General features: G+C 43.5%; 2 protein-coding genes across 3 annotated transcripts; both read left to right on the forward strand.

The window, feature by feature from the left end:
* Positions 1-453: 453 nt before the first annotated feature.
* LOC126653207 (glutathione S-transferase-like) lies at positions 454-11,278 on the forward strand. 2 transcript variants are annotated; one of them, XM_050340728.1, is made up of 7 exons: positions 454-555; positions 4,118-4,230; positions 4,670-4,721; positions 9,233-9,365; positions 10,204-10,345; positions 10,436-10,567; positions 10,887-11,278. In XM_050340728.1, the coding sequence occupies exons 2-7, from the start codon at positions 4,144-4,146 to the stop codon at positions 11,004-11,006; spliced, it is 666 nt and encodes a 221-aa protein (XP_050196685.1). In that variant the 5' UTR covers positions 454-555; positions 4,118-4,143; the 3' UTR covers positions 11,007-11,278. The 2 variants fall into 2 exon arrangements, with proteins under 2 accessions (XP_050196685.1, XP_050196684.1); XM_050340727.1 differs by lacking the exon at positions 454-555 and adding an exon at positions 2,946-3,056.
* A 2,218-nt stretch (positions 11,279-13,496) lies between these two features.
* LOC126653206 (glutathione S-transferase) lies at positions 13,497-23,268 on the forward strand. The gene is made up of 7 exons (XM_050340726.1): positions 13,497-13,583; positions 16,083-16,189; positions 17,619-17,670; positions 17,904-18,036; positions 19,138-19,279; positions 22,063-22,194; positions 22,938-23,268. The coding sequence occupies exons 2-7, from the start codon at positions 16,103-16,105 to the stop codon at positions 23,058-23,060; spliced, it is 669 nt and encodes a 222-aa protein (XP_050196683.1). The 5' UTR covers positions 13,497-13,583; positions 16,083-16,102; the 3' UTR covers positions 23,061-23,268.
* The last annotated feature ends 1,378 nt before the right edge of the window (positions 23,269-24,646 follow it).

The raw sequence follows: 24,646 nt of genomic DNA on the forward strand, positions 1-24,646 counted from the left end.
CCCACTGCTGCCTCGGGGGCCTCCAAGCCTGTCCCCTGCCTGCTGCTGACCCGGCCATGTCCCTGAGGTGCAGCCATCTCAGAGCCAGCCCAGTGGAAATGCTGTCCAGAAAAACTGGATTTTTTTCCAGGTGTGCAACTGGCCAAAAATTACATGATGGAGAGAGACATGGATCGTTTATTTCAGAGCTGTGCAAGCCTGGGTGCTCGCTGGTATTCCACAAAGCAAGCACAGCCACTATCAACACTTTTTACTAATTATACACTTCAGCAAACAAAGGCATTAATGTTGTTTGTCTACAAGTGACGTAGTGCTCTTGTTTGAGGGAAAGGGTCATCCTCCGCAGCCAAGCTGCCGCAAAGAGTGATGGGAGATGTAGTTTCCGCAGGAGGAGCCCCAGGAATTGCTCGACTAAGCATGCCCACCGGGCGGGCTCGAGAGTGATTGGTTGGGCAGGTCACGTGCTGTGCTGTGACGAGCTCCGTGGGAATGTTCAGTGTGTATAGGATTGCGTTATTTTCTTATCATCGGATTTCCGAGCCTGAGCTCAAACTGGTGAGTCTGTGAAACCACTTATTAATTATTATCCTCTACAGTTACTGATTCCCTCACTCCTCTTGCTAACTACTCCAGATGTTCACTCTCCCTCTTCTTTTGGGTCAAGGGGTTTCTTGGCTCAGCGGACCAGGAGTTGGTGGTCGCGATCTCCCCCTGCCAGAATTACCTTTTACCCAGTTGGAGCTGATTCAGCACGGTCGCTGAGTTGTCTTTATTAGTTTCTTCCTTATCTTGGGAGTTCTGCCAAATGCCCTTGTGGCCATAAATTCTGCAGTCTTTGTATCCACTATTAGCAGAACATCCTTCTTTCCAAGCTTTGCTAACACCCTCCATAGGTCTGAGATCACTGAAACCTGCTGAGTCCTAAACCTTAACAAGGCAATCCTTTCACTTAGCGCTGGCTTCTTAGCTGCCACCTGTTTCACAGATTAAATCTCCTTTCCTGTTGATTAGGCTTGAAAGGGTACAAAGATCAAACATCAGAGGACATCCTTTTGTTGGAAAATGTTTACATATTACACATTTGCAACAGACACAGCCACTCCACAAGACTCCAGGGACAAGGCCAAGATGACTTTTCCGTCAGCCCTGGTCGTAGGGGTTAGGGATGCGTTTTGCCTGCTTAGTGTGGGTGTCTGCCTAGTTAGGTGAGATGAGTTTTCCCAAGTTGTCGACACTGTCATTAACTTTCATGCTTGAACTCAAGTCTCCTTACCTTGCAGTCCTGTGAGACAGTGGATGTCAGGTCCTTGTAGGAGTAGTCATTACACCTGGGTTATTCTCTATAGTTCATTATGGCCAGGCCTGCAAATTCTTAATCCAGCCAAGCTACCTAAGGGTGAGTTTTGGTTTGTGGAATGCTACCAGACGCACCTTGGTGCACAGGTCTATGCAGGACAAGCTTCATTCTTTCACATTATCTAAGATTCTGCATCCTAAGTCATTTCAGTGCAAAACTGCAGGAAACACCGTTTCCAGCAGTGTAGTTTGATCTGCTCCTCTTCAAAAAATCTTTGCTAACAGCAAAATTCAGCACTCCAAGAAGCCCAGAGAGGAAAGCAGTTATTTCTCAAGCAAGCAAATACAACATTCCTATGCAGAGTTCTGCTTCGTTATAAAATACGAACAAATTATTTTGAGTTGGATGTTAACAGAAAACAAAATGTGTGCATCTTGTGCTTCTATAGCAATGGCAGGAGTGGGGTTCTGCTGCCCAGAGCAGAGTGGTCTGGGTCTCTCTGTGACTCCCCGAGAAGTAGGGCTGGCCGTGGTGCCACAGCGCAGGCCCCAGAGCCGGGCCCTCTGGAGCAGCAGCTGGAAGGCAGCAGGTGCCATGGAACATGCACAGTGGCATGGACAGCTCTGCATGGGTGACTCAGACACACTGCAGGCTTTCAGAGGCTGGAGAGAAGAACCTCCCCAAATGTAAGAAGGGGACAGAGGGACATAAGAAAGAAAGATAGTCGATTGCAGTGGTGACTGTTTGGATGCCTTGTCCTTCTGTGACTCCAGCTCTCAATAAATTGTTAAGCTTATTTTTATGTCAAGCCATGGAATACATTGGTCTCTCAGGTACCAGGGGTGGAGACTGATGGGGTGAGGGTTTTTTATTTGATCCCCTACAACTGATACAACCTGCACGTGTAACACATGAACAATATCCCAGCTTGCAATTACACTCAGAGCAATTCAGCAGAATTTTATATGGATGTTGACCTTGACTGCAGGTGATGGCTGCAACAGTATTAACCAGCTAGATAGGCAGGATGGTTCACGGGAGTTTATGCTGCATTGACTTTTTGAAATCAATACAGTTGCCAGCAAAAAGCATCAGGAGGGCAGAGGGCAGTTTGCCTTCTCATGCTGTACTTCGTTCGCTGTCTCCTACCATTGCCTTTGGTGAGCATTTTCACCAAGTCAACTTCTGGGACACATTTTGGACAGAGAAAGAAAAAAAAACACAAACCCCTTCTATGTCCAGGAATGAAATCCAGCAGAAATGTCCTGAAGGAATATCCCCATGCCTAAGCATGGGATAGAAGCTTATGAAGGATTCCAGAAGAATTAGTTGATGTGACTTATGTAAAGCAGCAATCGGTTAAAAGTAAAAACCCATCAAATATTAGGTGAAAGCCTGACTGGGACAACAGTATTCTTTTAAACTGGGTGAGCTTTTCAGCCATCACAATTGTTTTTAACTAACAGGTTGCCAAGCAGTGCAAATCGGAAGCATAGCATTTTGTGCTGGCACAGATGCTCCCATTGATCATGACCTCTCATCTATCTTCCATTTGTCAGCATTGTCAGCAATAGTCAGGATTTTTTTTTTGTATGTGAGAAGTAACTAAACAGATGCACTTGGGTTTATTTCCTTAAGAGAGAGGAGATTTCCATTCCCAGAGAACCATTTGAAGTTCTCTTTGTGGGAGTGGCTCCAGACTTACATAATCTCCAGGCAAAGCTACCGAGAGCTTAGAGTGAGTTATAGTGTGCACAAGGTAAGTGTTTTGGCTTTTGGAGATGCAGAGGGAATTATTGTACTTGAAACTAAGTCAGGGAATGGGTTTTACAGATTAGGTGTTTGTACTTTCTTTACTATCATGGTTCTATGCAAGAAAGGGTAAAATGTTAGCTGCTTTCTAGGTGTACAGAATTAAGAAAAAGAAATGTAGACCTCAGAAGTATGGAGTGCTTCCTCTCGTCTCCTTCTTCCTACTGTAGCGAAGCTGATACGTTCCTTAAAAGGGGACTATGGTGGGTTTTAGCCATTTCCCCTTAGCTGCAGGTAATGCTTTATCTTTATTGTTGGCACGGTGTTAATAACTGTGAAGGTGATATAAACCAGGCCCTGTCTGCGTGTTTGCCGCTGCTGTGCACATGTGGTTCTGAATGGGGTGGATGGTGATCTGCCTAGAAACTGTTGCTGCTTTATGTTCCAGCAAAGTTGGAACTGTCAAAGCAGGCATTGCCCTTTGGCTCTGCCAGTGGTAAAGGCAAATCTGATGTTATCAGAGACAAAGTTAATTTCTGTGTCTTTGGAGGCTTGTCTAAAAATTTACTGGAGCAGGGAGTGTTGTAAAAGAGATTGAATGCTTACAAGAGGGAAAAATATTCCTTCCTGCCCCTTTATCATGGAGAATGAAAAAAGGGAGCTGGTGAAAGCACAGGAATTGCTGAGTTAATATTGTGTATCTGATGAATCAATAGACTGTATGCTGAGATAGTGCCAAAATAAACAGAAAGCACAATCTGCCTTTTGGTCAGAGCAGAACACTTTGGATTCCAATGGTTTTGGTTTGCTTGTTCCCTGCTCTGGGCCAATGGCTCCTAGTACAGAGTTCTGCTTAACTAAGCTGCATATATAAAAGATATTATTAAGGCAAGATGATACAATGGAGTCCCTCAGTGTAGTCTAACTTCTACCTCCTTTATTAATTTGAGGAAAGTCTTGAATCATAAATCCTTAGTTTCATACAGGACAATTTTGAGACCAATTAGAGACCTAAACCCAGCATTCTGAATCTTTATTTTGCAAAACCTATTTCTTTATTCCAAATAGCAAGAAACTATCCGGCACGTGGAAACATGTCTGGGAAACCCAAGCTGCACTACTTCAATGGACGAGGCCGAATGGAACCAATACGGTGGCTGCTGGCAGCAGCCGGGGTTGAGGTTTGCCTCTGTTTTCTTACACTAAGAGCATGTGACAAATATGTACTTTTAATGTTCCCTGTGAAAAATGTGACTGACTGACTGACCTGCAGCTTCCAGGTACTTCCTTCAGTTAAATTTGAAGGTTCAAAATACCAAAAGACTAATTCTGCTGCTACAGTGTAGCTTACCCCTGAAGGTACTTTACATTATAAATCAAAGTTTTCTTTTTTAGCACTAAGACTTTCTGATATTGAAGCAGAGGGGAGTGTGGGGATCGGTGAGTTTTGTGAGCTGGGAGTTTTTGTCATGGTGATGGCCATTGCACCAGACAGCTTTCAAATGTTATTTATTTTTTCAAAACTAAAATGCCCCAAACACAGCTCTTTGTGCCTTCATCATCTAAATGAGGAAGAAGCTAAAACATGGAACGGCAACTGAACTTCTCTATTTCTTGCAGTTTGAAGAATCTTTTCTGGAAAAAAAGGATGATCTGACAAAGTTACAGAAGGGTAAGATACCTTCACTATTTAATAATAACACTAACAATGATAATGATAACAACAACAATAGCAATATAATAATTTGTCTGAGAACACCTAAGGAGTCTTAGTGTCTTAGAAAGAAAATCTAGACTTGACTGTGCATGAGGTATCACAGACGCACACTGCAGTGTGTTAGATGACATCATCCACCTGGTTGATTCAGTTTTCATGGAATCATGGAAGGGCTGAGGTGAGAAGGGACCTCTTGAGATCATCTACTCCACCTCCCCTCTTCAAGCAACACCCCCTACAAGCCAGTTGCCCAGGACCATGTGCAGCTGAGGTCTAAGGATCTCCAAGGACGGAGGCTCTCTGGGCAACCTATGGCGATGCACAGTAACTTCCCACAGTGAAAGAGCCTGTCTTTAAGGTCAGATGACTGAGTCTCCTTTGATTCAGTTTGTGTCCGTTGCCTCCTGTCCTGTCACAGTAAAGGTTTTTGTCATCACATCAAAATCATTATTCATTATCAAGTCAGGTAAGAGACTTCCTGAGCTAATTCAAACCTCAGATTACTATCCACTGTTGGTAATCCAGGATGGCAGTGATGATATTAATAGAAGAAGTGCCAGGGCAATCAAAAAGGATTTCAAGGCACTGGGTAGATCAGTTCATGGGACAGGTGCATAGGTAGTATTTGCCTCAGTTCCTGTACTTGCTGGAATGAATGACAAGATGAAAAAGGAAAAGAGTAGGAAAGCCTACCTTATGAATAGGTGGCTAAAGGATTGATGCCGCCGTCAAAATTTTGGATTTTTGACGATGGGGCAGACTCCACAGTACCCAGTCTTCTTAAATCAGATGGGCTTTATGTATCCAGGAGGGGCAAACGGTCTGTAGCCCATAAGTTAGCGGGGCTCATCAGGAGGGCTTTAAACTAGGTTTGAAGGGGGAAGGGGTTGAATCCAGGCTCTCCAAAGAGAAGCCCAGGGATGAAAAGCCTGAGTTAAGAGTAAAATCAGCAGCCTAGCTGAAGTGCATGTACACCAATGCACGCAGCATGGGCAACAAACAGGAGGAGCTGGAAGCCATCGTGCAGCAGGAAAGCTATGTTGCCAACACAGAAACATGGTGGGATGACTCGCATGACTGGAGTGCTGCCATGGATGGCTACAAGCTCTTCAGAAAGGATAGGCAGGGTAGGAGAGGTGGAGGGGTGGCTCTATATGTTAGAGAGTCCCTTGACTCTGTAGAACTTGAGGTCACCAATGATAAGGTTGAGTGCCTGTGGATCAGAATCAGGGGGAAGGACAACAAGGCTGACATCCTAATAGGAGCCTGTTATAGACCACCCAACCAGGATGATGAAAGGGATGAACTACAAGCAGCTGGCAGATGTCTCAAAGTCGCCAGCCCTTGTTCTTGTGGGTGACTTCAACCTGCCAGATATCTGCTGGGAGCTCAATACGGCAGAGAAGAGGCAGTCTAAGAGATTCCTGGAGTGTATAGAGGATAATTTCCTGCTCCAGCTGGTAAATGAACCTACCAGGGGTGGGGCCCTACTAGACCTTTTGTTTACAAACAGAGAGGGGCTGGTGGGAGATGTAGTGGTCGGAGGCTGTCTGGGCCACAGTGACCATGAAATAATAGAGTTTACAATACTCAGGGATACAAGGAAGGCCACCAATAAAACTTCTGCGCTGGACTTCTAGAGGGCAGATTTTGGCCTGTTCAGAAGACTGGTCCAGAGCATACCCTGGGAAAAAAACCTTGAAAACAAGGGGGTACAGGAGGGATGGAACATGCTTCAAGAAGGAAGTTTTGAGTGCCCAGGAACAGGCTGTACCAGTGTGCCAAAAGGCAAGCCGGTGGGGTAGATGACCAGCTTGGTTGAACAGGGAGATTCTGAAGGAAATCAGGGATAAAAAGAGAGTTTACGGACTGTGGAAAATAGGGCTGGCTACTCAGGATGAGTTTAGGAGTATAACTAGGTCATGCAGAAAGAAAATTAGGGAGCCAAAAGCGCAATTTGAAGTCAATTTGGCTGCTTCTATTAAGGATAACAAAAAACACTTCTATAAATACATTAATAACAAAAGCAGGGGCAAGGAAAACCTCCATTCCTTGTTGGACTTGGGGGGGAACATAGTTAACAGGGATGAGGAGAAGGCTGAGGTATTTAACACCTACTTTGCCTCAGTATTCACCAGTAGGACAGGTGGCCCTTGGGACAGCTGTCCCCTGGAGCTGGTAGACAGGGACAGGAAGCCAAACAGCCCCCCTGTATTCCAGGAGGAAATAGTCAGTGACTTACTGAGCCACCTGGTTCCACACAAGTCCATGGGACCAGATGGGATCCATCCTAGGGTGATGAGGGAGCTGGCAGAAGAGCTTGCCAAGCTGCTCTCCATCATTTACCAACAGTCCTGGCTCACCAGGGAGGTCCCAGACGATTGGAAGTTGGCGAATGTCACACTGATCCACAAAAAGGGCTGCAAGGAGGACCTGGGAAACTACAGGCTTGTCAGCCTGACCTCAGTGCCTGGCAAGGTTATGGAGCAGATCATCCTGAGTGCAATCACACAGCACCTACAGGATGGACAAGTGATCAGACCCAGCCAGCACGGGTTTAGGAGGGGCAGGTCCTGTCTGACCAACCTGATCTCCTTTTATGATCAGGTGGATGAGGGGAAGGCTGTGGATGTGTCTATCTGGACTTTAGCAAAGCCTTTGACACTGTCTCCCATAATACACTCCTGGAAAAGCTGGCAACACACATCTTGGACAGGGGCACTCTGTGCTGGGTTAAGAACTGGCTGGAGGGCCAGGCCCAGAGAGTGCTGGTGAACGGGGCTGCATCCAGCTGGCGGCCGGTCACCAGTGGTGTCCCCCAGGGATCAGTGCTGGGCCCAGTCCTGTTTAACATCTTTATTGATGATTTAGATGAGGGGATTGAGTCCATCATTAGCAAATTTGCAGATGACACCAAACTTGGGGGGGAAGTGTTGACCTGCTGGAAGGCAGGAGGGCTCTGCAGAGGGATCTGGATAGACTGGAGAGCTGGGCTGATTCCAATGGGATGAGGTTCAACAAGGCCAAACAAAGGTCCTGCACTTTGGCCACAACAACCCCTGCAGCGCTACAGGCTGGGCACAGAGTGGCTGGAGAGCAGCCAGGTGGAAAGGGACCTGGGGGTGCTGATTGACAGGAAGCTGAACATGAGCCAGCAGTGTGCCCAGGTGGCCAAGAAGGCCAATGGCATCCTGGCCTGCATCAAGAACAGTGTGGCCAGCAGGAGCAGGGAAGTGATCCTTCCCCTGTACTCAGCGCTGGTGAGGCCACACCTGGAGTGCTGTGTTCAGCTCTGGGCCCCTCAGTTCAGGAAAGACATTGAGGTGCTGGAGCAGGTCCAGAGAAGAGCAACCAGGCTGCTGAAGGGACTTGAGCACAAGTCCTATGAGGAAAGGCTGAGGGGTTGTTTGGTCTGGAGAAGAGAAGGCTCAGGGGTGACCTCATCACTCTCTACAACTACCTGAGAGGAGGTTGTAGCCAGGTGGGGGTTGGTCTCTTCTCCCAGGCAATCAGCAGCAGGACAAGAGGGCACGGGCTTAAGCTCTGACAGGGGAGGTTTAGGTTGGATATTAGAAAGAAGTTCTTTACAGAGAGAGTGATCAGGCATTGGAATGGCCTGCCCAGAGAGGTGGTGGATTCACCATCCCTGGAGGTTTTTAAGACAAGGCTGGATGTGACACTGAGTGCCATGATCGAGTAATCACAGTGGGGTTTGGATCAAGGGTTCGACTTGATGATCTCAGAGGTCTCTTCCAACCCAGTTAATTCAATGATTCTATGATTCCATGATTTTAGGTTGCCTACAATGTTGTGATCTTATAATCTGCATGAAAACAGAGTTCCAGATTTCGGGCTTTAACCTGTACCTCTGATGCATTCCTGTTTCTCAAGGCAATTACTCATCTTCTAGCATCAGCTTTCCTCTTTGTAAACATGATATTCACATTTCCCCCAAACCACATTACATGTCTGTGCTCTTCCCTTGGCTTTCGCAAAAAAGGCTGAGCTTGGGTTGGCATTTGCAGTCCTGCTCTCCTATAGGAATATTCACTTGGCCCCCCTGCCACCTACAGATGAGATGCCATTGTGCAAAGTCAACATAGAAGCCACAAAGACATTGTATGCTTTTTTATTTGCATTATATATGCTGAAAAATCCTTAAATTGTCCAGATTTCCATTATACGTACCAATGCATGACAGAAACTGCTGCATCACATCCTTAAGTCCTTCTCATCTGTATTAATCTCCACAAAAATCATCTGAGTTAAGGCCATGCCACACATCTCTTTGTCAGTGCATGAAAGCTACAAGTTCTGCATTTTGGTGCTTGCTCAAATCTGAAAAATCTTCAAGAAGTTGATTCAATGGCTCTAAATAAAAAATAGTGTGTGTGGTTTGCCTGACACCCACTCATGGTTCTCATTCAGAGACTGAGTGTGTCCTTGTCTTATCTCCTTTTGCCTAGATGGATCCCTGCTCTTTCAGCAAGTGCCAATGGTGGAGATTGATGGCATGAAGATGGTGCAGACCAGAGCCATTGCCAACTACATAGCAATGAAGTACAACCTCTATGGGAAGGACCTGAAGGAGAGAGCCCTGTACTGTAACAGTGCCACGTTTTCTTGTTAGACTGCAGTTCACACTACAGCTCTGTGTCACACGGGAATATCCCAGCTCCCAGCTAAATTCAGGGTGATAGAGCAGCTCTTCATGCAGCATGTGTAGACTGTGACTGCAGGTGATGTCTAGGGCAGTGATAGCCAGCTAGATTAGAAGGGCAGCATGGAGCAAGGCAGCTCATCAGTCATCAATCAATCCAGGGCAATACAGTTATCAGAAGAAGGCAGTCAGGAGTGCAGACTGTCTTCCTGTTGCTCCTGTTCACTTTTTCCTGCAGAATGTCACAACAGGCATTTTCACCAGATCAGATTCTGGGAACTGTGTTTGATGGAGACAAAAAGCCTGCTCCCTCTAATAGCCAGTAATTAGAATTGGATGAGGATTAGTAACTGGTTATTCAACAACAGGACTCTTAGGGCACATGGTTTGACCTGAGGTATTTTTAAACGTTTGGAATTGCATAGACCCACTGTTTCATTTACGATGTCTGACTGGATTTCTAACATAAGTTTGGATGACACACCTGCCAAGTTTTTACTCAGGCTCAAAAAGAACACAGTACAGAGAAGGATCACCCCTAGTGAGAAGTGGAAGGGGGACATTGTTTGGGGGTGGGTAAGGCACTTTTCATTTGTCTTCCACCCAAGCGCCTCCCCTGTCCCTGGATGCAACTGCGTTCTGGAGGGAACTACTCCAAGCTATACATGTGAGATAGAAAAGGTGGAGATTTCCCAGCACCTCAGCAGGGTTATGCCAGTAGCTATTGGGGCACTCAGATCTGTGTTTGTCTTGACCAACTGGATCTATTCTTTTCAGAATCGATATGTATGTGGAAGGAATGATTGATCTGAATGAGCAACTCATGTCCTATGGTTTCCAACCAGCAGATAAAAAGGAGCAACATTTTGCTAATATGATGGACAAGGCCACAAACAGATACTTCCCAGCCTTTGAGAAGGTATGTGGCGAGGACAAGTGGATGACCTTGCCTTGAAAATCCCATATTAAGCAACACAGAGAAAAAAATCATCTGGTTCTCTGTTTTTAGGTGTTGAAAGACCATGGACAAGACTTTCTTGTTGGCAACCAGTTAAGCAGGGCAGATGTGCAGTTACTTGACACCATTTTAATGGCAGAAGAGTGCAAACCTGATATACTTGCCAAATTTCCTCTCTTGCAGGTAAATGAATGGACAGTTTTAATGGACAATGATCTGGGAAGGACCACTGATTTAAAGTGGCTGAGAATAAGGGGAGAGTGGGAGGGTGAGAAGTGACCTACAGAATTATCAAATATCCTAAGGAGTTTTAGTTGGCCTCAAACACTGATGGGTATGGCCACCTTCTGTCTTTGCAGCCACAAAGGCATAATAGAGGGAAGCCTGTAGTTTCTTCTGCAGCATCAATGCATGATGTTACTTTTAGAGGTTGGATAACATCAAAATGTCTGACAGTTACAATGCTTCTTAAGCACAGTGCTGTTTTGGTTTTGTTTTGTAGCGTTTTAAAGCAAGAATAAGCAACATCCCCACAATAAAGAAATTCCTGCAGCCTGGCAGCCAGAGGAAACCACCAATTCGACCAGAAGATATACCCAAAGTGATGGCAATTTTCTACTGAGCAGCAGCCTAAAGCCACAGAAAGTCTCATTTCATTGTGTTTGCTGATAGTGGCAAAAGGAAATGAATGAAAAGAGTGGAACGGTTTTTGATCTCTCTTTCCTTAGCTACAGAACTGGTTTGAGCCTACTGCCAGACACTTCCAAGGGAAATCTATATGAGCATACCAGAAAATGGAATAGTTCACTGATTAGGGAGTATATTACACAACACAAGATATCTTAAATTACTAAAGAGAGTACCTGAAATAAAGTCTTCCTGTTGACACTCAAACTCAGGTTGTTAATTGACTTCTTGATGCTACTTACATGCCTAAGGGCTTCTGGTTCTGGCATTCCTAAGAATTGCTGGAAAATGACGAAAGTTTGGCCCAAACAGTAGGTGATGTAACTGTTCTGGGAAATGCCAGGAAAAGCATGCAGGTTCTGGTTAGATGGGGATGACAGGTTAAGATTTGGTTTTGTCTGAGCTTCACTTGGAGGATGCTGGGACCAGAGATCCTATTGCATCTCTGTTTTGTGACTGGACATACTACAGCTTCACCAACATTTCCTTTAACTAAAGGTGTATTGTAGCAGCGAAAAACACTTTGCAGACTTGATTGAGTGTGCTTGTCACTAACTACGAAGTTTAAAACTTGTATCTTTAAAAGAAATGCCGTGCATCTGCCATCAGTCCTTATCATCAAAAAAGGAATAAAAAGTAATAAAACCCAGCGTTTTTCTGCAGCAAAGCATGTATGAAACAGAGGTGTTGCACAAGCGACTTCCCTCCCTCCTCACTGAGGCTTTCAGGCAGCACTTGCAGCTGCTGTGCATTGTCAGAAATTCAAGGCAGTAACTTGGGTCGTGGCTGCGGATTCTGTGCAGTGCAATCTACAGGCCTGGCCCGGCAGTTCCAGGATGCTGAGCACAGACCCCCTTGGGCCACGCAGAGCCAGAGCCCCCAGCACACCAACCGCCTGGCAACCCGCTCGTGGGGCTGCAGCCCCGGCCTCTCCCCAGTCACGACATCCCTGCGACCCCACTGCTGCCTCGGGGGCCTCCAAGCCTGTCCCCTGCCTGCTCCTGACCCGGCCATGTCCCTGAGGTGCATCCACCTCAGAGCCAGCCCAGTGGAAATGCTGTCCAGAAAAACTGGATTTGTTACCTGGTGTGCAACTGGCCAATAATTACATGACTTGAGAGAGACATGGATCATTTATTTCAGAGCTGCGCAAGCCTGGGTGCTCGCTGGTATTCCACAAAGCAAGCACACCCTCTATCAACACTTTTTACTATTTATACGTTTTAGCAAACAAAGGTGTCAGTGCTCTTTGTCTATAAGTTACGTGGTTCTCCTAATGATTATTATTCCATCTTCTACTGATTAATGATTCCCTCACTTCTCTTGCTAACTACTCCAGATGTTCAGTCTTTCTCTTCTTTTGGGTCAGTGGGTTTCTTGGCTCAGCGGACCATGAGTTGGTGGTCGCGATCTCCCCCTGCCAGAATTACCTTTTACCCAGCTGGAGCTGATTCAGCACGGTTGCTGAGTTGTCTTTATTAGTTTCTTCCTTATCTTGGGAGTTCTGCCAAATGCCCTTGTGGCCATAAATTCTGCATTCTTTGTGTCCACTATCAGCAGAACATCCTTCTTTCCAAGCTTTGTTAACATCCCTCCCAGGTCTGAGATCACTGAAACCTGCTGAGCCCTAAACCTTAACAAGGCAATTCTACTGACAAGTAATTTTCCTTTCACTTAGCGCTGGCTTCTTAGCTGTCACCTGTTTCACGGATTAAATCTCCTTTCCTGTTGATTAGGCTTCAAAGGGTACAAAGATCAAACATCAGAGGACATCCTTTTGTTGGAAAATGTTTACATATTGCACATTTTGCAACAGACACAGCCAATCCACAAGACTCCAGGGACAAGGCCAAGATGACTTTTCCGTCAGCCCTGGTCGTAGGACTTAGGGATGGAGTTTGACAGCGGGAAGCCGGGACAGCTGTAGCCGGCCTTGTCCTCAAATTGCGGGGTGGGCAGGGCACAGCCCGGCCGCCGAGGCAGCCGAGGGGAGGAGCAGCCGCCTCCCGGGGCCGGCGTGTTGGAGGGGGCCGGGCGGGCGGGCCGTGTGGCGGCGCTGCCCGGGCGGGGCGGGCGCTGTGGCGGCGGAGCGGCCCGAGCGCACGGTACTGAGGCGGGGGGCCCGGCGGGGCTGGGCATGTGGCCGCAGTCAGGGGTCCTGCCGGGGGGGCAGAGGGAAGGTGCGTGGCGGACCAGTGGACACTCGAGAAACGCGCTGGAGTGTCCGGCCGTGCTGCTCCAGGGAGTTTGACCAGGGGTTATTCCCCAGCGTCTCTCCTGCAGCAGGGAGCTCGGACGGGCGGGTGCTTGTGCATAAGAGTGTGTTCGTGTTCGGGCCTGAGTAGGTTCAGCAGGTATCCTGAAGAAGAACTGCTGTTTGGAGTGCAGGTTGTACAATCTCCGGGGGTAATTGGCCTTTTATCTCGTCCAGGCACTCCTCCTGGCTGGGGCGGTGGAAGGAACGCATTTTGAATCCAGGCTTGCCCTGAGTCCCAGTGGAAACCACACGCCGGTAAGCAGTTACACTTTTGAGATAGTCCGGGGGCCGAGCCGGGCTCGATGCAGTGCTGTGTGTAAGGTCATTCTGCTGGAACAGCCCTGTACGGTGTGTAAGGTCATTCTGCTGGAACAGCCCTGTACGGGCTGAGGTTGAGGAACATTGCTGCGGAGAACTACTTCTGGGTCCATATCCAATTAAGAAGAAAATTTAAGATTTTGCAGCAGATTATGAGCTTACTGTTAAATTAATTTACTTGTATCTCACTAGAAGGTTAGTGCCTGAATTCCTCTGGACAAAATTGCATGATTTTTTTTAATACAGTGATCACAGCAGTAGCAGTACCTGCTTGGCTGAGGTCCAAGGAAGGTCTAATGCCCTGAAACATCAGGAAAATTTGAGATTAATTTTCAGGTCTATTATTCAAGAAAGATAATTTACCAATTTTGCTACTCTTCTTACTGTTTTACAAAGGGATATTCAGTACAGAGCCATAACTGGGTCACCAAAATACCTTGCAACCCTATGTATTTGTTCAGCCTAAACCCCAAAGTCAGACCTAAGGCAATGTATTTCCAGGAAGATAAAAGGTTTTTCTTATCCAAACAAAAAGACTCAGCCCTTGGCCAATCCACAAAAGGAACTGTGATGAATAAATATGAGTGATGTTGATACCTGAAATTTTTTTCACTGACACTTATTCTGCTCTTCAGCTTTCCCAGCTGTTTTGAGCAGAATACTGGGCTGACAGCAGCAAGCAGGGCTCTGGCTGGGCTGAGGTTTATCAGCTTTACCTCTGCTTTGGGGAACAGTCAGGGAAATTTGCTCTTTCTGCTAATGCTAGCCTGTCTTTATAGTGTGTTTCCCAGGCTTGATCCCACATTCTGGAGGTTAGAATGCTTGTCCAGTTTGTGAAGGTCCAAGATCAGTTCTTAAGTATTTTTGAAATATGGAAGGCTGAGAGCTCTCTTACTTGGTATAGCATAATTCACACACATACAGGAATTAGAAATGGAGCATAAGTCATGGTCTTCTATGGGTAGGACCTAGTGAGGGAGCTGTGACAAGTCATTTCTCTGAATGCCTTATTGCTGTTCAGATGTCAGGAATCAAGCTAGACATCCAGCAGCTCTAGACTAGATGCCAAATCCAGTCAAGACATAATCAAGTCCTTATTATCAAGCATGTATTTTTTTATTAGGAGAACTTTGTTACAAGAGACTGAGGTGTCTGGGGATACAAATGTTGCCAGGGCTAGGTGGGAGCTGAGAATTGGTTTTGAAGACCTGTAGTTTGGAAAGGGGCACCACATTTCTCCTGTGACTCCAGTCCCTAACAGAGCAATAGCTGTTTGCTATTGGGCCTGAAGATACCACTCAACACAAGGGACTTCAGTGGAGAGGGCCAGGGAGGCAGTCTTCCCTCTCACTGTTGAGCTGTTTGTTTATGCCTCTTTATTGATGCCTTTGGGATTATGGCCAAAACTTCCACAGTTTGGCTCAATTATGTATTGTGAAGTCTACGCAAGGATAAATAAGCCTGCCTGTAAACAGATTAAACCTTGGTTTAACAATGAAGCGTTCTGTTAGTCTGTGACTGACCTCTAATGAAATCTGCCTCATTCATCTGGGACCCATTAGTGATAAGAATACAATGATAGCTTTGTTTCCAGCACCAGGCAAGCTCACATCAGCTGCCGATGTCATACTATGGCATGTGACTCCACGTGTTGGGGAAATTTGAAAAGACAAAGTGTTTTATCCCATTGCCATCATCTGGTGGGCTGACTTCAGCCCCCTGCTGCTGGGGGCATTACTCAGGCCCTATCTGCCGAGCAGAGGTCACTGTCCCATTTGTTTGGTTTTGATTTTCAAGTTTAGTTTTTGGGGCAAATAGGGTATAAATCCCTGTTATAGTTTAACTGTAACAGAACTAGCTAAACAGAGAAGTGAGCAGGCCTGATGAAGTACATTGCTTTTAAAAGCTCATATTTGTAAAGACACAGAAACGTAGGGCTCTGAATTGTCCTATGAGAGAGGTGAAACCTGATGTTGCTGGGTTGGTGTTCTTTGGAAGCAGTTCATTTGACATACATTTTCAAGTTTGATATGATATGGATGCTGTCACAAAACCCAATGCCTACTAAAGATATTGCATCACTGCAAGGTTAAAAATATGTTTATTCAGGAATATCTTACAGTTCTGCTTTGGTTGTAAAACTCTTAAGAGCTGTAAAAATTACATGAATATTTTTGAAGATATGTATAGGGTTTAGTAGATGCTTGTTATATTCTGTCATGATGTGATTTTGAATTGCTGCATATTCTAGTAGTGTGTACCTTTTCTTTTATTCCATTAATCCACAGAAAACATAGTTGCATCAAGCCCAACTGTCTCGGCCTTGGTTGTTCTACTTTCACATTTATCCAACTGTTTTAAGTAGGCTGGAGTGGAACATTTTAAATGCTAACTTAAAACATTTTTCCTGTAAAATCATCATCTTGAATGTATTAGGAAACAAGAACTCTGAAATCATGGCGGGGAAACCCAAGCTGCACTACACCAAGGGAAGGGGGAAGATGGAGTCAATCCGATGGCTGTTAGCAGCAGCTGGGGTTGAGGTTTGTACCTTTTTTTTATAAAGTGATCATATTAATCTCTGATTAAAATAGGTATTCTCAGGAAATGTTTCCCAACTACATCTCTGCTTAGGGATATGCACAACATTGTATATTGTGATGCAGAATGCTTAGATTCAGTGATACACTCTCATGTTGTACTTCATGTATGCCTTGAGCAATAGTTGTGCAGTAAAAGGATTTTAACACACAAAGAGAATTGATAGGTGTCATTTTTGAAACATACTTTAAGATGAGATCTTAAATTATTGCTACAGACAAAACTATGTATCTCTGACTTTTTCTCAATGCTCATAAATTCCTTGTGTCTCATGATTCTTCTCCACTGAAAGACCATACATACCACATGAAAACTTTAGAACATTATCTCCAAACAAAGTACTTTTCATTCTTTGCGTCAGGACCTGAGTAGGGTAAATCAGCAGATCTGCTCTAAAGGCGGCAGTAGGGGGGTTGTATAGATAAACATCAGGTAAAGACATCCTAAGGCATCTTAATTTCTACATTAAGTTTTTGTCTGAATACAGTTCTTTGAAACTATTTATATTCCATTGGACATAAAAAGCTTTTTTAACTCACTTGTCAGTGTTGCTGACAGAGAAGCTGCAGAGCACGAGTGCTGAGAAGACAAAGATCTTCTCCTCATTCAAATGTCCTTACTTTAAAAAAAAAAAAAAAAAGGCAAGGGAAAGAGGGAGGTAAATGCTGTGTAACAGAGGCATGCATAACTTACAAAAAAAAATTCTCAATATTTCACGTGGCATTGGCTGCTTTTAAATGAATGATTTGGTAGCTGTTAACAGTTCATGCAGGTGAGTAGACTGGTCTTTATGTTAGGGAAGCTTTATTTGGAGCATAATGCAGTGTACAATACAATGGTGTTGGGGACATTATAGTCCTTGGTTATTTGCTGGAGCAGAGATGAAGAATAGGAGTGGGGGATCTGTTGAGGAAACTTTCCTGTCTGACCAGGAGTCACTCCAGAAGTTCTTAAAAATAATTTAATCATGGTGCAACAACAGAATAAAAGCTTGAGCTGGTACCTTCAAAGAGGGACCCCGAACGAAGGAAAACCATGGTTTTTATACAGTCTAAGTGTTCAAAAGCCTGGTGTCATCTGCTCCTGCTGTGTCTCAGCTGGCTGATGCCACAGGTCCCTGTGCCCTTTGTTATACAAAGGGTTGGCAGTTCATGGTCTCTTGCCTCCAATTCTGCCACCCAGAGCTCACCCTGCAGATCGCGCTGCAGCTGCTCACCCAGCTACCTGCACTGAATGTATTCCTTAACAGGGTCAATATAAAGAGAAGTATAGAGAATAGTGTGGAGAGGTGGAGTCTGATGTCCAGACTTCCTTCCACTTCTCTATTGCCTTTGGAGTGACACAGTGTTGTTTTCTATTGATGCTTTTCAGTTTGAGGAACAATTCATAGAAACGAAAGAAGACCTAGAAAAATTACGCAATGGTGAGTCTGTAAACTGTACCCTAAACATAAATTCACACCTACATAATAAAAGAACAACAGCTGATATTTTTGTAAGACCTTCAGTATGATGTGACCTGTAAAGAAGAGCTGCTTCCTTATGGATTCATTCATCCCTAAGATTTAAGAATGTCTGGGTCTGTTACCAGGTTTCTTCCTTAGTTTCAGTGTAGTGCTTCAGCAGTCTGAGTGGTTTGCTTCTTTTTCTTCCCTAGATGGAGTCTTGCTGTTTCAGCAAGTGCCCATGGTGGAGATTGATGGGATGAGGATGGTGCAGACCAGAGCCATCCTCAGCTACATAGCAGCAAAGTACAACCTCTATGGAAAAGACTTGAAGGAGAGAGCCTGGTAGGGTAGCAGTGCATATGCTCACTAATGCTGTTCCATGATTTTTAGTGTTTACCAAAAAAATGTTCCTGTGAAATGTCTGTATGTAAGATGCATATACATCTGCCAGGGCTTTGGCTCCTCAGGCCCATGGATTGAGTGATTGGACTTTCTGATTGATAAATTATTAACTGTCAATATTCTGAGAATATTAGGGCCACCTTCAGACTCATTTGATTTCACAGACAAAAACTGCACTAAGTTCCTGGGGGAGAGTAATACAATAATAAAGGCTAAGTATGCCTTTTTTGTCTTTACATGGGAAAACAAAAGAAAAAAATTACAGCTACCTATAAAAAATGAAGTGTCATTAAGTATTCTAATTTCCTTTCTTCAACAGGTAAAGAGTCTTTCACAGCTGGTTTAAAAAAAGATATGTTCAGTGGCTGAATGCTACCGAAAGTTAAACCAATATTTTCCTAATATTACTTTACTATGTAAGCTTTACTATGTAAGCTTTTGTAAGAATGGCTGCTTTCCATTCTCATACCTAAAGGGTTAATACAAAAGAAAAAAAAAAATCCTGATTTACTTTTTCTTGAATAATGAAACAAACCTACAAAAAAAAAACCCATGCAAAAGTTCAGTTAAGTCCTTAACCTAACAGACTGTCACTTACTATAGAGGCTTTTATTTTGCAGCTCCAGAGATTGTGGGATTGTTATGGACTGACAATTGGTAGCTGGCATCCTTTCACGATGAGACCTCAAAATTATTTTTCTTTCCTACCATGGTTTGCATATGTGGTCTTTTCTCCCACTGCATAAATGAATATATTATCAATGGAAAACAGCATGAACCCCACTTTAAATACATTAGTTGCAGCCTTTTATTTATAGCTTGCTTATTGCAGACACTGTGAGCCTGCTTATAAAAATCTGTGTGTTGAAAAAAACTGCAAGGTTTTTTTTCTAAGTAGAAGAACAAGAAAATAAACCAGTGTCTTAAGTTGCATTCACTAATAAACATTTTACTCAGTGTTCACTTCAGCATTGTATTTCAGGCAAAAAACCCAAATAGAATGTTCTAATGATAAATGTGAAACAAAAATATTTGTTTCAGGATTGATATGTATGTGGAGGGAACTACAGACCTGATGGGAATGATCATGGTTCTCCCTTTTCAACCAGCTGATACGAAAGAAAAGAATCTTGCCTTAATCACTGAACGAGCTACAACCAGGTACTTTCCTGTTTATGAAAAGGTAAGTGATAAATCACCAGTAGTTCACAAAGACATAAAGTGGGGTACAGGTTACCCCTCCCAACCCACTTCCTTCTCCTCACACATATACTTTTCAGAAGGCAAGTGACAGCACAACTCTGGAAATGTATGATGGAGCCAGTATTCAGCAATGTGAAAAGAGAACCACAAAATAATCTTTTTCTAGTTTCAGTACTCTCTTTGCTGTCTTTTTTAAGACTCCTCAAAGAACAGATCCTTTTTTTTAAAGCTAGCTTAGTGGATGATGACCTCTTAGCATTTTACATAAATGCGCCATTTAAATACTTGTGCCAGCCTTCAGAACTTATTGCCTGAAAGTGTATTAGGTTATCATAGAAACCTTAAAGTTGGCAAAGACCTTTAAGGTCATCAAGTACAGCCATCAACCCAACACCACCACCATGTTTACCATTAAACCATGTCCTCAAGTGCCATATTCACATGTTTCTTGAACACTTCCAGGGATGGTGAGTCTACCACTTCCTTAGCAGTCTGTTCCAGGGCTTTACAACCCTTTGCATCAAAAAAATTTCCTAAGATCTAATATAAACCTCCCATGGTACAACCCGAGTTCATTTTCTCTTGTCCTGTCACTTGTTACCTGGAAAAATAGGCTGATCCCCCACCTCACTACAACATCCTTTCAGGGGGTTGTAGAGTGATAAGGTTTCCTTTTTATTCTTGTTGTTGAAGGTTAAATATAATTTTCCTTTACAGTTAAGGATCTTAATCTGTGACCTTTCTTAAATCTGTTGCTTAAATGTATTGTGCTGAGAGACTATGACTGTCTTTCTCTGAATTGCTCTTTGAGCATCCTTAAGTGGGCACAAAGAGGCTCTGCAAACAGGATGTATCTAGCTCAAAAAGCATAAAGCAATTATTTACTGGCTAGCATGCACTGCAGTTAGTCTCTAATGAGCTGTGAGGAAGGTATTGGTATGTTTGCCACCCCCCTGGAGCAAATGAAGTCTTGGCTAGGGAAGAGCTGGTCAGGAGGGAATGGGTTGTTCTTGCTTCTCTCTGGAACACTGCCATTTTTACCAGCTTGTTGTTTGTTCTGTTGTTTCATTTTTCTTCTAAGGATATTTTAATTTTTTTTTCTGTGTTAACATTTTTCTGTTTGATCCTCATCTCATGAGTCTACTTCGGTTTGTAGCTTTACCTTTTGTGCATTGTATGGTTGTACTGTACAGACTTTCTCACAGCGCTTTTCCAGAGCATAGTGGTCTCCTTGGAAGTCTGTGCCAAGGGTACAAAGCTGTGTTGTTTCAGAGCTGAGCTGGGTTTCCAGCTTGAATTCTTGGTTACCAGGCAGCTGAAGTCCGTTCAGAAAAATACAGGACTTCATGCAATTTCATGTCCCTCTTTATCAGAGCCTTAAGTTGCACAGGGGAAGCCCACTGAGGCTGCCCTGTAAAATAACGATGTAAATGACATAATCCAGCACTTCTGTAATCAGAGTTCATATATATCCACTGCTATACCAAGGGAGGGCTGTGCTGAGAGAGAGATTGATTGCACACATTAATCTTTCAAAGATTTGAAGTATTCAAGTTACTAAAAAATAAAAAAGGAAATTTACACACCAGTATTCTCTAAACCTGTGCCTAGGTTGCATAAACTACTGCTGGGATATGTTTTAGTGTGTATGCTCCCTGGAGGGGAGTCTTTAAAATAACCTGCGTTCTCTTAAAGGTAAAGACACAACTAAAACTCTTCTGTGATTTTAGCCTAGTTAGAATAGTTAATAATTTTCTCTCTGTACCAGTTATTTAAGATCTCCATTGATTCAGCTTACCAGGATTTGCAGTCTGACAGAAAACATCCCTAGTTGTAAGTGTTCACTTTAAGCACTCAGCACCCAGATAGAGCAGCTAAAGGCAATATAAAGCCCTACAAGCAGTCTGGTTCCGATGCTCTGTTTGGGAGTTTCCATACAGTTTTGATCAAAAAAGCTGTGGGACCTTGTTGGAACAGTGTAGGAAATAACTACACGAAGGTGTCAGCTTTGCCTCTCCCAGGGATTACTGCCTCTGTGGTAAAATTGGCAGATGGGACTTGGCTTCCAAAGTCACAGACTGAGGTGTTATTTTTAGTACACATTTGTTACTTGTTTAAGTGTAGCATTAGTGTAGCTTAGGCAGAAACACGTCCTCCCTTGCTCCTGCTATGAGGGCGATAGTCTTTAGGAAAAAGATAGGCTGCAGAGCTGGTAACTGCTCCAAAACTGTGCTGCAACATTCACCAAAATCTGTCTACTACAGTTGTTTGTAGCTTTGGCAGGCTACGATTCTTACATCAGCAGTTTGCCACAAAAGAATCCTTCCTTACGGGATGAAGGGTGGAAAGGCTGTGTTCCTTCATTCTGAATATATTTCAAACTATATTTAGTGATCTCAAATTTTGCTGAAACACCTGAAAATCCATTTGACCTTTTCTTTAAAAAAATCAAGGTGTACTTACACATAAACTGTCCTGACTACTTCAGTCCTGTTTCTTTTGCATGATTAAGTCTTCATTGGGGTACTGGACTTGATATACAGCTACTTGGTGCAGTAGGTTAGAATGAGAGATAGGGCCACACATGCTGAAACATGAGTTCTGATTTAATTTTTTATATAAAGAATATCAGTTTCTAACTTCATATGTTCTTGCATGGCTTTTCATGTGTTTTTGTAGAGACCTATCTGTAATGAAATATCTAGATAAAATTGTTACATCCTATGTGACTTTTTGAATTTTTTATTTGTTCATATTTTATAGGCCTTAAAAGATCATGGACAGGATTATCTTGTTGGCAACAAATTAAGCTGGGCAGACATCCATCTGCTGGAAGCCATTTTAATGACAGAAGAATGTAAGCCTGATATACTGTCTGCATTTCCTCTGCTACAGGTTAGTAATCATCTGATCTCAATATGGAACGTAACATAGAAATATCGCTGACCAGTGTTAAAAGTTATTTGATGTTTACATTTTTTGAGCCATTGTACTGATGATTCTCTGGTCTGTTTCTATACAAAAACCTGAACTCACTTGCCCTGCCTTGCCCCCAGACCTGCTGGGGCCTTACCTTTCTCCAGCTCTACTTTTCCCAGTTGTTCTCAGCTGGCAGGAATTCACTTACTAATCCTACCAGTTTGGTCCTTTAACTGCTATTTTCATGTCTTCAAACACAGCAATGAGCATCAGGAAGGGAAGCCTTCAGCCTGTTGTGTGTACAGTTCCTGTGCTTTTCTTTTTGCTAGCAAAATTGTGTTTTGAAGAAATCATATAAAAAGAGCAGTTAAGTTTCTTATGTCTTCTGTGGTACTTTGCACTGAGGTATTCCTGTCCTTACCTCTTTTCCTCCCCTCCCCCCCCCGCCAATATATCTGCTTTGGTTTTTTTTCTTTTTTTCTTCCACTTTTTATTAGATGAATCTTAACTCTTTAATATTAATTTCTCCCATCCCTATCTGGGAAGCTAAGGTAAACTAAACTTTATAGCACCAGCATGACAGATCAGAAAATGCTACTACCATTCTCTGTTTAGTAGTATATCTGACAAAGAAAAATCAAAGTCACCTGATTTTTAAGCTATAAAGGATGGAGTTTTAATTTCATTACACTCATTGGCTTTACTTCTGCTTTTTACAGGCTTTTAAAGGAAGAATGAGCAACATTCCAACAATCAAAAAATTCTTGCAGCCTGGCAGCCAGAGAAAGCCACCAACAGATGAGAAGTTTGTTGCTGTTGTGAGGAAAATATTCAATATCTAATCTGCTGAAGATAGCACAACTATAGTATATTACCAGAGCTGTGCCTTGTAAGTGTAAATTGCATAGATGTGCTCCATAGCTTGCATCACATAGTCAGTGTTGAAACAGAATACACTTTTAAATTAGAGTAAAAGACTAATTTGGATCTGTTGAGTGCAGAAAGTGGTATTTCATTAAGCATTACATGAAATAAAATATACTGATACTTTGTGTGTGTTCAATTACAGTACATGCCTGGTAGGATAAAATGTTTCAAGTGGCTTCCACAGTAGTGTAGAAAGCTACCCCACCCCCCATCTTCCTCTTTATAAATTGCAGGAGAATAACAAATGGAGAAGTCATTTAGATTCAGGCCTCAAATCTTTTGGATGGTCTCCTAGACCAAAGTTCACTGTCTCCTGCTGTATTTCACTGCTGTCTCTGTACTTTCAGAGCTGCAGTTTAAAAATTAAATAAATAAAAACTTTTAAAAGAAAATAAAATTAAAACTCATGATCCTTGTAAGTTACTGGGCAAAAGTAGGAAACTTTTTTAATCCCCACATGAATCTCTTAAAAGCTATTTTTTTCACTGAAAGATCAAAGTACTTGTGCTTAATTGGCCTGCTGTGGTTTTCATCCTTTGAAAATACCTACCCTTGCTCTTCTTTTTGCTGCTTGACTGGATGGGCAGTGAGGCAAATGCCCCTTGACTGTTTTTTTGGTAAGGTTTTACCTTCTCCAGTCACTTCCCAAGTAGTTAATAAAGAGAACTGCACTGGCTGCTTACCTTTTCAGTGAAAGAGTTTTACCTCAACAATGCTTAAAGCGCTCACTGCTATTTCAGATTCTTTACCCTGATTTCACAGGAACCAGCACTGTCCCTTTTAAGAACAGTGTCATAAACTATCCTTCTTTGCAATCAGTTGTTTTTCTCAGCAGGACTCAAACTAATTAGGCAAGCAAACAGTGGAAATGCAGAATAACAGCAAAGTTAACTCCTTTTCTGACTTCTGCCTAAGAAAAGCCACATGCATCTCAAAGATACAAACCACAAGCATCCCACTCACCTGGGCACTGCTGAGTTCTGAAGAGTTTTACGTTAAATTATGTGATTAACTGGAAGCAATAGTTTGCCATGCCCACAATAGTACTTGTTTCCTTGAGCTATTTCACTGTTACAAACACGTGCTATGATTTAGGAACCATCACAGAGACTGGCACAGGACATTGCTGTTGTGTTCTGTGAGCTTTTAGTCCCATAGGATATGTTGGACTTACTGAGAATGCTACCCCTTTTGGCTGCTCAGGAATTCCAGCACTAGCTTCTGGATTACAGTGCAGCTTGGAGGCTAGCCCCAGCCCCCTGCCCCCATGGCTAATTCAGAGAACACACAGAAGGATCAACTCTGGACATGCTCTAGAATGCAACATCTTAAACTGCATTTAGGGTCTAGGGTAGCAGCAACTGCAGGTTGCCTTCTGCATTTCAGCATTAGGATGCCTTAGCTTTTCACTGCAGCCTAATTTAAGGCGTTCACTGTGTCTACATTGCAAGTATCCAGATCTGCATGTCACCAAAGCTGCTCTATGCCTGATATGCCTTCA

The sequence above is a fragment of the Myiozetetes cayanensis genome, unplaced genomic scaffold (assembly GCF_022539395.1).
Source record: "Myiozetetes cayanensis isolate MyiCay16 unplaced genomic scaffold, myiCay2020 scf97, whole genome shotgun sequence".
NCBI lineage: Eukaryota > Metazoa > Chordata > Aves > Passeriformes > Tyrannidae > Myiozetetes > Myiozetetes cayanensis.